Source organism: Myotis nattereri (assembly GCF_964212035.1).
Source record: "Myotis nattereri genome assembly, chromosome: 3".
In the NCBI taxonomy this organism is placed as follows: domain Eukaryota; kingdom Metazoa; phylum Chordata; class Mammalia; order Chiroptera; family Vespertilionidae; genus Myotis; species Myotis nattereri.
Window position 1 is genome coordinate 212,695,214 of NC_138077.1, and position 13,093 is coordinate 212,708,306.

Consider the following 13,093-nt stretch of genomic DNA (forward strand, 5'->3'; position numbering starts at 1 on the left):
TCCAGGAGACATTCCAAATTAGTTAATGACGGACATTTGAGCTACTCTAAGTCGGCCATTATGACTGTGCTGCAAAACCCATCTTTTCTTTATAGCTTTTCTGTGTTTCGCCACCTTTCCCTGGAACATCCCCAGAAGGGAAGTATGAGGCCGGGAAGGAAATCACTCGTGGAAACTTCTTGCTGAAAGCACTGGGAGTCCGTCCGTCCGTCCGTCCGTCCGCGTGCTGCCTGATCAAGGGGGGGAAGTGGAGGCAGGAATGACACCTGGTAAGAGAGTTTCCAGAAAACGAGGAACCTGGGGGACTCACGTCCGCACTTTGTGCCGGCCCATGATGAAGGACACCTTGCGGCTCCACGGGTCCACGAAGCCGGACCAGCTGGAATCCAGGGTGACGTAGTCGCCGTTGTGTGTGCAGAAGCGCACGGGGCGGTGCTCAAAGGGGGCGTGGCCCGCGGACCGCAGCACTGCACGGAGGGGACGGGAGAGGAACTTACACACACGTGACGACAAACTCACTGTCAGGCAGTTACGGATCAATGTTCAGAACGTCAAAGTAGGAAAAAAAGGAGTGTGAGCGGTTTCCACACCTTGCTCACCAGATTAAAGGTTAAGCTCTGGTAAGAAATGAAAAACAATTCGATCAACGACGAAGGAAAGAACCTCCTCCCCAGGCAGCAGCCCTCACCTTCCTGGTGGACGGCGACCATCAGAGAGCAGTCTTCCGGGTGCAGGTGCGCGAGGATGGACGTGCCGACCAGGTCCTGCGGCAGGTACCCCAGCAAAGGCACGGCCCTGGGCAGACGCACAGGCCACCGGTGAGATGCAGTTACACTTTAAAAACACTCCTTTCCTTCATTTTAAACTCGAGTCAACAGGTACATACAGACTATGGGGAACAGTCACATAACCTAAGAAAGGCTGCCATCTGCATCGAAAACACGCAGGGCACCTGCTCACAGACTGGCTCGCCGCAGGCCAACGGGGTGGAATGTCGGGAGCGAGACCGGGGATCTGTGCATTTACAAGTTCCTCAGAGGCCCTCGAGGGCCTGCATTCGCCACCACTTAAGTTTACAAAGGTGGCATCCTAACAGAAACACGCTCAGGATGGTGAAGGAAGGAAGCGTGCTACGCGTCTGTACACTACGATGACAATCACACAAAACGACGCCCTGACAACGGTCACCCAGTGCTGCAGGCCCGAGGCTCTCGGAAACGGCTCCCACCCAAGGTGCGACAGGCACTCAGGTGGCTGGGAAAGACCCGACTCCACACACACGTTCTCTGTGCACAAGTTCACAAACACTGTCTAAGCAACAACATGTCAGCTGTTTTCAAAATATCCTGGTTAAATCATCCTGCTTTCGACAGATTATATTATACCAAGTGTCTCACCAATTACTGCTTACCTCAGGGTAACTGTAAGGACATAAACCCATTTTCAGATGTTAAGATTTTTAAAAATCAACATTCACATATCATAACCATGCCAAGTTTTTGACACTTTTGCTTCACACCTCCATGTGGTATGAGGCTTGCTATCCAGGTTTTGAGATTTCATGAATAAGAAAAAAGTTTAAAATAAACGAGGGGAAAATGGAAGATACTAATCAGGGGGTAACAATGTTTTATCATTTTTTCAAATAAAGATCTTAAAAAACAACAATTAGCAACTACTATTCATCATCACTGTTCTTTCAATAAAAAGGATTATTTTAACACTTAAAGAAGTAGGAAGGACCTAAGTTCAAAATAAATAACAATTATTTAAATAAATTTAGTTTCATACGCACAAAAAAAATCTGTTCTTTTCTCTCCCCAACCCCCTTTAAAAAGGAAGTCATGAGCTGGCGGGAAGCAGCTGTGCCGTGGAAATGGCGCTGCAAGAGGCGCGGGGCGGGGCCACCCTGTGATTACATCCCACACGCGCTCTGGCACGCTGGCCCCAGCCGCACCGTCCTCCAGTGTAAACGGAACAGTAACAACTGACTCACCTACAGCAGCTGGGGATCAAACATAACTTGTAAATGTGAGAAGTGTTGCAGGCAAGGTATTTATGTTAAACATTTAGACCAAGCATGTCCGCGAGTTTGACATGCTTGATTTAGACAAAAAATAATTTCAATCTAACAAAAATCAAACAGATAATGGGTAGGTATCACATATGCAATGTAGGAGCATGTGAGCATACGTAAACCTTTCCATATTTGTACTTATTCCCAGAAACAAATCTCTCTTAGGCTTAAAGAAGTACTTACCGGTCATCTATTTCAAGAAAAACACAGCCTGGAGTGTGTGTTGTGGTAAAAATTCTTTTATCCACGGGGATCCGAGGAGCTAGGAGACAAACATCTAGTTAATCATCCACTTCAGGGGAAACGGTGAAATCTCACGTAGGGCCAGGCCAGCCGTGGGCAAACTACGGCCCGCGGGCCGGATCCCCGTTTGAAATGAATAAAACTAAAAAAAAAAAAAAAGACCGTACGCTTTTATGTAATGATGTTTACTTTGAATTTATATTAGTTCACACAAACACTCCATCCATGCTTTTGTTCCGCCCTCCGGTCCAGTTTAAGAACCCATTGTGGCCCTTGAGTCAAAAAGTTTGCCCACCCCTGGCCTGGCCTCAGAGCAGCCAGAGCGACATCAGATGGTAATGATTTTCATTATTACTTACATCTTTTTCTCTTTTTTAAAAATAATTTTTAATTGATTTTAGAGGGAGAGAGGGAGGGTAGAGGGAGAGGGAGAGGGAGAGAGACATCGATGTGGGAGAGAAACACTGATCAGGTGCCTCCCACATGCACCCTGACTGTGGAACAAATCCGAACCCTGGGCATTTGCTCCGACTGGGAATCGAACCTGCCACCTTTCGGTGCGCGGGACAATGCTCCAACCAGCTGAGCCACACCAGCCAGGGCATCATCTACTTTTAATCAGGTCAAATGCCATGCCCCCCAGTTAACTTTGGACAGAGGAAGTCTGTGTGCACGGACCAGCTTGCTCATTGCAGATCGTCTACTGGAGCACCTTAGGGTGCAGGAGCAAGCAGCTCAGCACACAGGCCTGGACAGCCCACAGGACAGGAGCGTTGTACATTTGTGTGATAAAGCTGGTCCGGTCAGGTCAGCCATGGCTGCTTTGCAAACGTAGTGGCTAACACATTAGGAAACCATGTGAGCATAATGCTAATTCTGCATTTGCTGACGCATGATTTCATTTGCAAAAAAAAACAGGAGGTGAATGCAGGAAACATCTAACTGAATGGAGTCACTTGGGACTGCACACACCTCACACCCCCACCACTTCCTCCACGCACTAGTGTCACGGGACGCCTGTCAATCTGACGTCAGAACTTCAGACACCCTCCTCCACCCTCACAATCACCGTGATGGCCCCGCCCACCAGCAAACCGGGGCTTTCCACGGTGGCTATACTTTACATACTTTGTATTTTGTAACTGCCCATCGGTACTTCTTAATCCCTTCACCTTTCCACCCAGTTTCCTCAACTCCCTCCCCATCTGTAACCCTGTATTTGTCCTCTGTATCTGTGAGTCTGTATCTGTGATTTGTTGTCCATACGGTCCTTCAGATTTCGCCTATCAGTAAAATCACATGGTATCTGTCTTTATCTCACAGCATAGTACCCTCTATGTCCATCCATCTTGTGCAAATGATAAAATTTCATTCCTTCTTATGGCTGAGTAATGTTCCATTACTGAGGCCTGGTGCATGAAATCTGTGCACAGATAGGGCCCCTAGGCCTGGCTGGCAATCAGGGCCAATTGGGGCCTTCCTTCCCTAGCTGCTGGCTGGGACCTTCCTTCGTTCTGCACAGCCCCCTGGTGGTCAGTGCACATCATAGCGAGCAACTGAACTCCTGAGGGGATAATTTGCATATTAGGCTTTTATGTATATAGAAGATATATATACATCTTCTTTATACAATCATTTGTTCATGGGCACTTAGGGTGCTTCCATATGTTGGCTATTATAAACAATACTGCAATGAACACAGGGATGTATATTATCTTTTCAAATTAATGTTTTGAATTTCTTCAGATATACACTCAGAAGGGGAGTTGCTGAGTTATATGGCAGTTCTATTTTCAATTTTTTGAGGAAGCTCCATACTGTTTTCCATAGTGGCTGCACCAATTTCATGTCTTAATCATTGTTATCATTTTCATAGGCTTCTGTCTTATTTTTAACGTGTGGCTAATTCTTCGAGCATTGTGCCCCCAACTTCATTTCCCCAGAAGCCCTGTGGCTCTCATTCTCTGTGAGTTTTCGGCACAGGACGGTCCAGCAGGTCTGACTGCAGTGGGAGCTGCTTCTGACTCACACAGAACATAAGCATGTAGCTCTGCCATCAGGACACATAAGCCACACTGAAGCGCTTATTTACACACAGGAGAAACCAGGGGTTTCAAACACTTTAAAAGCATAAAGCCATTCCTGTGACCGCACTGTGCAACCATGTCCATGCTCCTATTTCACGCAAGACAGCGCACAGGGCCGCCGACTGGCAGCAGCAGAGGAGGAGAGGGCCGCCGACTGGCAGCAGCAGAGGGCGCACAGGGCCGCCGACTGGCAGCAGCAGAGGGCGCACAGGGCCGCCGACTGGCAGCAGCAGAGGGCGCACAGGGCCGCCGACTGGCAGCAGCAGAGGGCGCACAGGGCCGCCGACTGGCAGCAGCAGAGGAGAGGGCCGGCCGCGGCAAGTCCCTGCTGCGCCCTCGGCCGTGCGGTCCCTGGAGGGGGCACCGCACAGACGTCCGGGTCAGTAAACCGGCCGCAGTGCGCAGAGTGCAGGCCACGCCGAAGGCCGGCGCGCTGCCTGTCCCCGCGGCAGCGAACGGGCATCCCCAGGACCCCGCCGATAACAGCCCCCCTCCCCCCTCACCTTCGTAGCCAGAGTGCATCTTCTCGGCCAGCGCGAGGCAGCAGGGCTCCGGCTCCGGCCCCGGCTCCGGCTCCGGCCCCGGCTGCGGCCGCACGTGAATCAAATAGGGAATCACCCGGAACGGGGCGTAACGCTGCCCTCGGCCGCCGCCTTCGCTGCACGAGAAGGAATAGCTCAGCCAGTGAAACGGCTGGGAAACGCTTCCCTGTCATTTCTGAGACACACAGCCCCATCTAAAACAAGTAAATTTATTTTCCGAAAAAGAAAAATGTTTAAAATGTCAGCACCCAAGGGCAAGTCCAGCCACTCGCTCTGCACGCGCAGGTTTGGTGGAGCTGTTGGAGCCCGCGAGTGTGGGATGGGCACCGGGCACTCCACGCCTCTCCCCCCGGCCTCCCCACCGAAACTCCCGCCGGACTCCCTGCGTCCGCTGGGGGCGAGGGCTCTCCGTGCCAGCCACGCGCAGACGGCCCAACGGCCGTCTCCAGCTGGGTTCCTCCCCCAGCGCCAGCCAGGCTCAGTGCCAGTGCCTCGTCAGACACCACATTTTATTGTGAAAGTAACAGTAACTGATGTAACAGTAACGTGTTGGTAAACTTAGAGGAAAATAAATTCACTAAAATTCCTATGAGAAATGAAGGGTTACAATGTTGTTCTATTTTCCTCTAGTTTAGTATCTCTGGACCTTATAAATCCTTGTAAATATATCTATCTTGCTTTCTTTCAAATTATTCAAAATGTCAAAAATTAATTTTAAATGTGATGAAACAACAAAAAACAAACAAACAAAAGAACCCAAACAGTGGTCATCTGAAAGTGTACTGGCCCCACCGGCGTGGCTCAGCGGTTGAGCATCGAACTATGAACCAGGAGGTCACGGTTCAATTCCCGGTCAGGGCACAGGCTCGATCCCCCGTGTGGGCGTGCAGGAGGCAGGTGATCAATGACTCTCTCTCATCATTGATGTTTCTCTCTCTCTCCCTCTCCCTTCCTCTCTGAATAAAAAAAAAAAAAGTGTCCTGAACCACCAGGGGCTCTTACGCCCCCAGGGTAGCCGTGACCTTCCCCTCTCCTCCTGCTGCATCATCATCTGCTCTTCTCAGGGGGCGTTTCTTCCCCTCAATCAAAAGACAAACTCCTGTGGCAAGAACCAAGCCCTGGCTCTGGTTTCCACAACAGGCCTGGCGAACACCAAAGGACCAAGAGCCAAGTCCAAGCGGCTGAGCCGCGTGGCCCCGCAGCCCTCACTCACCGGATCCTGCAGAAAAAGGACTTCACGGGAGCCAGTTCGTACCGCGACGCTGCGGAGACAAAGACAGACCGTCACGCACCCGCAGGGCGACCGCAGAGCAGCCGTCCTCATGGCACCAACAAGACACTGTCTTTAAGACGGAGACGCTGGTGAAGACGGGCCTCCCCTGCCATCCGAGGTGCAGGCGCGTCCGGGGTTCCCAACAGGAGCCCCGGGGGAGGCCGTGGGGGTCCGGCTCAGTCCTCCCTCCTCCCACCGGCCCCTCTGTTCCCGTCGCCGCCGAACTCCTCCCTTCCCCGCCAGTGCGATAACCCTCTACACCACTGCGTGGGAACCCGCGTCCCCTGCGATCGCCTGGACACATGATACACAGTCCTCCTTCCCCACTCGCCTTCCTTGGACACATTCCCCAAAGCTGTGTTCCTGGGTTCAGGGACGTGATCGCTTTAGGACTCGTGTGTTGGCAAACGAACGTCTGGGTGGGACCCCCTGGCAGCGTCGCTGACCACATCGCTCTCCATCGCGGCCGTGGTGCGCATCGACTGCGCTGATTTCTGCAGGGACTTCATCGATCTGTGACGTGGTCCCTCGGAAATGTTTACCAGGAACTGTGCTAACTCCGGGCAGCGGAGGGGCTGGCCTCTCCCAGGGGTTTGCTGGCTGTTTCCTCTGGTTGGAACTCCCTGAATATGGCTTCTGGGCATGTGTTCACTGGAGGGAAAGTCCGGAGTTTAGGAACAAGGAGAAGGTTTGTGCACCGAAGGAGCACAGGCAACGGAAATTCTAAGAACCGAGTCCTGACAGAGGCCCAGGTCTTCTCACTTCCCGGGAAAGGGGCGCAGGAGGCGCCGGAACACGGGCTTCGGTGACCAGGACAATGCCCGTGAGTACGACTCCCGTGTCCAAGCCCAGGCCCACGGTCAGACTGCCAGCCTGAAGGCAACTTAGTCAGAGCCGAGTCCCGACAGCAGAAGACAGTTCTCACAGGGCGTCTGGGGGACCCTGTGAGAGACCCCGGCCATCAGCCGAGTTCGCGACGTGAGGTTATGCTGCCGTCTCAACGCAGACACTGCTGAGGCGCAGACGAGCTCACGGAGGGTGACGGTGGGCAAGGATCAAACACCCTCCAAGTCCCGAGATGATTTCACAGGCGGGAGGGGAGCCACCGCCTGGTGCCACTGTCGCACGCTCTTGTTTGCTCACGGCTCCCCGGTGAGTGACAGCCCGGCAGTGGGCGGGGCCGTGGGCAAGAGCAGGGCTCTGGGCTCGTGGACACGGTGACCTCGGTGAGTCACCTGCTCCGCGCCTGTGACTGTGGTGGCTGAGCCAGGGGCCGGCTCCTGGCTGCAGGGGTACAGGCCGCTCCCAGCCGCCGCCTGTGCACAGCGGGGCCCGAGGCCGGCCACTCCAGGGAGGCAGCCTCCTCCATGCGCGCCTGCGGCCGGGCCCTCCCTGTGGCTGCCTGGCCACGGCAGCTGCTCTGAGCTGTGGGGGCCAGGACGGCTCCTCCCAGCCTCCTCCCACAGGCGCAGCCCTGCACTGGGCGGGGCCCCTCCCGTCAGTCTCGTGCACAGCTAACCCCATCCTGACATTTGCCTCTCCGCCGACCCCAGAGAACAGCTACCTCACCTGTCAGCGGGGGATACTGCGGTGCCCAGGCCTCCCAAGGTTCTTGTGAAGATTAAATCCCCTAAAACAGGAGGAAGAGCCCCGGCACACAGTCCCCGTCCGCAGACGGCAACTACGACGACCCTGATGCTGTGCGATGCGCGAAGCCCCCAGCTTCCCGCCTGCTCACGGGGACCCTACGGCGGCCCTGGCCTGGGCTGGTCAGAAGCCACTGCACACCGAGAAGCTGAGCGGCCTCCAGGTTCACCAGGGACAGGACTCAGTGTCACACGCACACCAGGTCCCGGCGTGAGATTCTCGCACAGAGAAGACGCTGAGCTCCATGCAGGCGACTCCCCGCCCCGCTTCTCCGTGACCGCAGCCCCTGCCGCAGCCCCCTCCCTGGAGTCTCTGACACAGGGCCGCCCAGGCGGCGGCACAGACAGGCCCTCGGCGGTGGGTGCCACTTCTCCTTTCTGGGTGCATTTAAAGAAACCGTGGTCGGCTCCTCGGCACGACAAGGGGAAGTGAACCAGGCTCTACCGCAGGCCGAACGGTGAGAGCAGCGGCGGGGCGGCTTCCCACGGCCCGTCATGTCCCATGAGCTCAGAGGGAGGGACAGGTGCGAGGAGCGCGGGCGGGCACAGCCCACGAGCTGGGGACTCGACAGCTGCGCTCAGAAGGCAGAGCTCAAGGTCTGCGGGCAGAAGTGCAAGGCAGGGAGCGCCCTAGGCCAGTGATGGCGAACCTATGACACGCGTGTCAGAGGTGACACGTGAACTTTTTTTTGTTTTTTTCTTTGTTAAATGGCATTTAAATATATAAAATATCAAAAATATAAATCTTTGTTTTACTACGGTTGCAAATATCAAGAAATTTCTCTATGTGACACAGCACCAGAGTTAAGTTAGGGTTTTTCAAAATGCTGGCACGCCGAGCTCGGAAGGTTCGCCGTCACTGCCCCAGGCGGAGGTCCGCTCAGTGGAGGAAGTGAAGGGTTAGTTACAAGACAATTTCAGGCCACATTCGGCTGTTACAAGGAGAGGAAACCCACAGCAGCAAGCGGTCAGCAAGGAGGAAAAGGTTGGAGAGAGGAGACTCCACCGGCGAAGAGGAAGGCGCACACGGGCAACGCGCGCGAGCGAGCAGCAGACACTTCTGGCTGCTCTGCTCCCGCCTCGACTGCAGCACCTGGGCCGGGGCCCGGCCCACGGGGATCGTGGGTAAATGTTCACGGGAGGAATAAGTGACTAATAAACGCAGAGAAACACTATAAACAATGAAAGGCCGAACGCACGCGTTCAGGACAGAAGAGGAAGGAAATCAGTGCTGCTGTGTGATGGCAACAGGGGAGGAGCCAGGAGGAAGCCAGACGACAGGTGTGCGTTCTACGGCTCACACCGTCTGTGCGTTAAAGACGGGCCACGGCCTGGGCCTGGAAAGAGAAGCCGGCGAGACTGCCCTGGTTAAAAACCAGGACGACACGAGCTCCACTCGCAGGAGAGGCTCGGAGACGCTTCACAGCAGCGAGCGTGCCCACACCACGGCCGCGCGTGAGAGGGGCAGCGGCCAGTTCTGTTCATGTGCTTTTCTACAAGAAGTGAAACCACAGAGAAGGGCCATCTATAGCGAGCTCTGTAGGAGACCCTCCACAAAGCGCGGCGTGGAAGGGAGACGAAAAGCAGCAATGACGGGTCACTCAGAGACCACACAGGACCGACGTCACAATCAATGGCAAACAGGCCTCCCAGGTCAGAAGAAAAAGTAATGAGATTCCTGAACTGGTTCGGACAAGAAAAGCGGGAGAAGAAAGCTAACCCTCAGGAGCTTCTCTCCAAAGCAGAGCTCACACATGATGAAGCCAATATAAGAGGAAGAACATTTAATTCCATTCACTTCCCAGAAGCAGAGCCTTTATAGCAACTAACCTGCTACGCAGGCTGTGGCGATCAAGCTGTGTTATGATTTATACTCTATGAAATCAACTGGACTACGTGAAAGCAAATTTACTGCATCTCTATGTTTTTAGAAGCATTTAAAGTGTTATTGTCATCACACGCTGCTTTTTAAAATAAGGAAGGAAGAAAGAAAAGCCGTTCCGCCTGCCTGTTCTGAATGATGTGTGGGTTTCTGTGCTGCCTCTGGGGCAGGAGCGCGACCTCCAGGAGGCGGGGAGACATGTACAGACGGCCGTTACCTCTTTGGGTCCAGCTGCTCCAGACGGGAAGCTGAGCCTGGGCCGTGTGCGTGTAGAACATCCTCACATCTTGAGGGGCAAGCAGCTCCGCGAAGTGAGAGGACGCCAAGGACTCTCTCCGACAGTTCAGGACGGAAGGCGCCTGCTCGGAGATGTGCACCACCCTCCCAGACACCAATGAGAACACGGCCACGAAGGTGTCCTGTGGAAAGCGTGGAAAACAAATGCAAATATTGAGATACTTACTAGGCAGGCCCCCCAAAAGGTAATTCTCCTAGATTTCTACCGTGATCAATAGCTCAGGACACACATGTCCTGCAGACGCAACAGAGCTCTCGACATGTACTTTTAACTGTCACCGCAAAGCCTTCTGAAGGTTTGATTTCTGGGCCAAGAAACACGGCAGCTCCCTCTACAGGACGAAGCACCCCTCCACTGCGTCTACGCCGGCTCCGATCCCTCCTCCTGTGCACACGGTGCCGACACCTGGAGGCTGTCTCCTCTTCACCAAAGCACAGCCCAGGCTTCAGACCAAGCTCCAGAGTCACCTCCAGGGTGTGGCCTTTCACCAGCCTCCTCACCTAAGAGCTGTTCTCGAATGTGAGACAACAGACATGCACAGGACCTAGCTTAACCACCACTGCTGCCGCCGCTGCTAGCCTGGCCTACGTCCTCCTCCCTCGCTTGATCTGAAAGACCTGCAAGGGGAAATGTGTCCTTACACTTCCTTTTCTTAAATCTCAACAGCACCTACTATGTGCTATGAGCACACCAGTCAGTAATGGAAGCACTGCGGCGACATCAGGGGTAGCTCAGGTCCCGATATTAGAAAACCTATTCGTTGCAATTGTGTTGAGATCTAAACATAAAGGTAAGTAGCCTCCAGCATATCAACAAAACACGAGGTGACGTTATTCTGTCAACAGAGATTCAAAAGGGATATACTACATGTCTCTTCCAACATTTTTAAAGAAACGACAGCATCATCTTGACTCACCTGTGAAATCCAGTTGTTACAACTTGAAGGAGTAGGTATTGGAATTAAGAATGATATAAATAGAAATTAACAATCCGGAGATTAGAATACAACGCAGGGCACTGCTCTGCGGTGTTATCTTTGTCTGGGGGAGAACTCAGGGATGCTAAGGAGACGGGGGCGCCTCAGGACCCAGGCGAAGCCAAGTGCACCTGCGCTGCTTCCTGCCCGCAGACCTGTTCCCTGCGAGGGACCTGCTCCCCTCGAGGGCCGGGGCAGCGACACGGGGCCTCTCGGGCAGTTTTCTCCTCCTGTTTACCTCCAGCTATGGTTATTGCCACTCTTGGTTATTGTTTTTTAAAATCTGTGTCTAGATCAGGCTCAGGAAAATCCCCCAGGAGGAGATGGCAAAATGCGCGGATTCTTACTGTGTTCTTGGAAGTGTGCTCTGCAGCCATGGAGGCCAGCTCCCCAAGACTGTACGTGGTCACATCTGCTTGAGGCGCTCCATGGGGACTGCGAGTCTGGAAAAGCTCACTGCTTGCTGAGAAACAGGAAAATAAACAGGGAGTCCAGTGAACACAGCAGCTCCAGGAAACCACGTTTCTGACGAGCAAAGCTGGCGTTTCTCAAGAGGACACCTCCGTGTTTTCCTCGAAACCAGGTCACTTTCTGCTTTCACCGGAAATACCTATCGCTGTGCAAACTTAAGATCTTGAGTTTTAGGAATCTTGCATGTTCTAGTTCGCAAGGAACAGAACACTGAAGGTCCTAAAGGGGGGACTGAGCCCCAGCATTCCAAATGCACACACAGGGCGTTACCACGACAGAAGCGTTACTCCGGCCCTCGGAGCCACGCGTCACATACGTAGCCCCTGAGGTTGGGCTAGAGATCGTGCACTTTACGAAATCCCGTGAGAAGAAAAGTCAGAGATCGAAAGGAAAAAGTGTTTATAACTGCGCCTTCGTAATTTGGTAAACTCCTGGTACTGTCAGGAGTGCGTTTTAAAAGTATGTGTGAGGCAGGGAAAGTGTGAAACCGGTATTTAGCCAAATGTATTTTCCCCCAAATGTATTTTTCCCCTTAATTTTTGAAGGCGACGCTCCTTCAAAATGTGCTTGTGCTAAACTCGACTCTCCTGCGAGAGACACGCACAACACTGCACCCCGCTATTGCACAAATCGGGGTCTCCCAGAATGAAAGCCTAAGACCCTCATGGACTCGCTCATCCTCCCTAAAACACCATGAAAATCTCAGAACGCTTCTGTGACGGCAACCACACTGACAGCTCCTCGGGCCTGGCTGCGGTCCCTGGGCAAGGGCGTCCCTGGGACCGTGCGCTCCGGCTCGTTTACCTTGTACGCTGTGCACACAGCGGAGGGCATAGCTGAGGGCATCCAGGGTGCTCGGTTTACGGTGTCTCCCCGACGGGAAGTATTTTTTCATTTCTCGGACAACCATGATCAGTTCTTCAGAAACTCTGTCCCGGTCTTGCTGTTCGCTGTAAGATCAAAACAAACTCACGCTTTCCATTTCAGCAACAGCCAAGCTTTTACTGAACAGCCTGTTACGTGCCAAGCAACTTTCTAAGCGCTTAGCGTGGAGCAAGTCTGAGTGCGCAGGTTTATCTGTCTTACAGGTGGGACAATGCCAGCCACGGAACCTGGGAACGCGGCCACACATTTCCCACTCCCCTTCCCACCCCAGCCTCCACGCAGCTAAACTCCTGAACCCCTCCTCATCTACTTCTCCGGTCATTTACTTGCTTCCCAGAGCATTTCATTCCAGGTTCCCCGAGTTCCCGCCCTAAACTTGCTCCTAGCTTTGCTTACAAACAAAACAAAAAGACCTACACACCCTCCAGTGCCTTTGACAACAGGCGGGCGAGGAAAAACAAACCAGCCAGGTTGTAAGTATCACCTGTGGCGGCTCTCCAGATATTTGCTCCGAAGCTGGTATTTCTGGCTCCACCTGTCATCAGAGTCTTTCCCCGGGGCCTCGGGGCGGGGGCGGCTGGCCCGGGGTCCTGCAAGGTCATCAGGGGGTTGGGTGCCGCTGGCCCCGGGTCCTGCAAGGTCATCCGGTTCAGTCCCCCCGGAGTCAGGAGACTGACTGCTGGACATTCTTAGGTCTTCGCGGCAGTCTCAGC

The 13,093-nt window shown here is 53.6% G+C and overlaps 1 protein-coding gene across 1 annotated transcript in view; it reads right to left on the reverse strand.

The window, feature by feature from the left end:
• PER3 (period circadian regulator 3) overlaps nucleotides 1-13,093 on the reverse strand; it is a 36,124-nt gene extending 23,031 nt beyond the window's left edge. The window contains exons 1-9 of the mRNA XM_081086543.1: nucleotides 12,865-13,093; nucleotides 12,300-12,445; nucleotides 11,372-11,487; nucleotides 9,968-10,169; nucleotides 6,163-6,211; nucleotides 4,911-5,065; nucleotides 2,261-2,339; nucleotides 689-795; nucleotides 311-467 (exon numbers count right to left, since the gene is read on the reverse strand). Coding sequence (XP_080942669.1) covers nucleotides 311-467; nucleotides 689-795; nucleotides 2,261-2,339; nucleotides 4,911-5,065; nucleotides 6,163-6,211; nucleotides 9,968-10,169; nucleotides 11,372-11,487; nucleotides 12,300-12,445; nucleotides 12,865-13,067 — 1,214 coding nt within the window. The 5' untranslated portion in view covers nucleotides 13,068-13,093. The remainder of the gene's footprint in view (nucleotides 1-310; nucleotides 468-688; nucleotides 796-2,260; nucleotides 2,340-4,910; nucleotides 5,066-6,162; nucleotides 6,212-9,967; nucleotides 10,170-11,371; nucleotides 11,488-12,299; nucleotides 12,446-12,864) is intronic.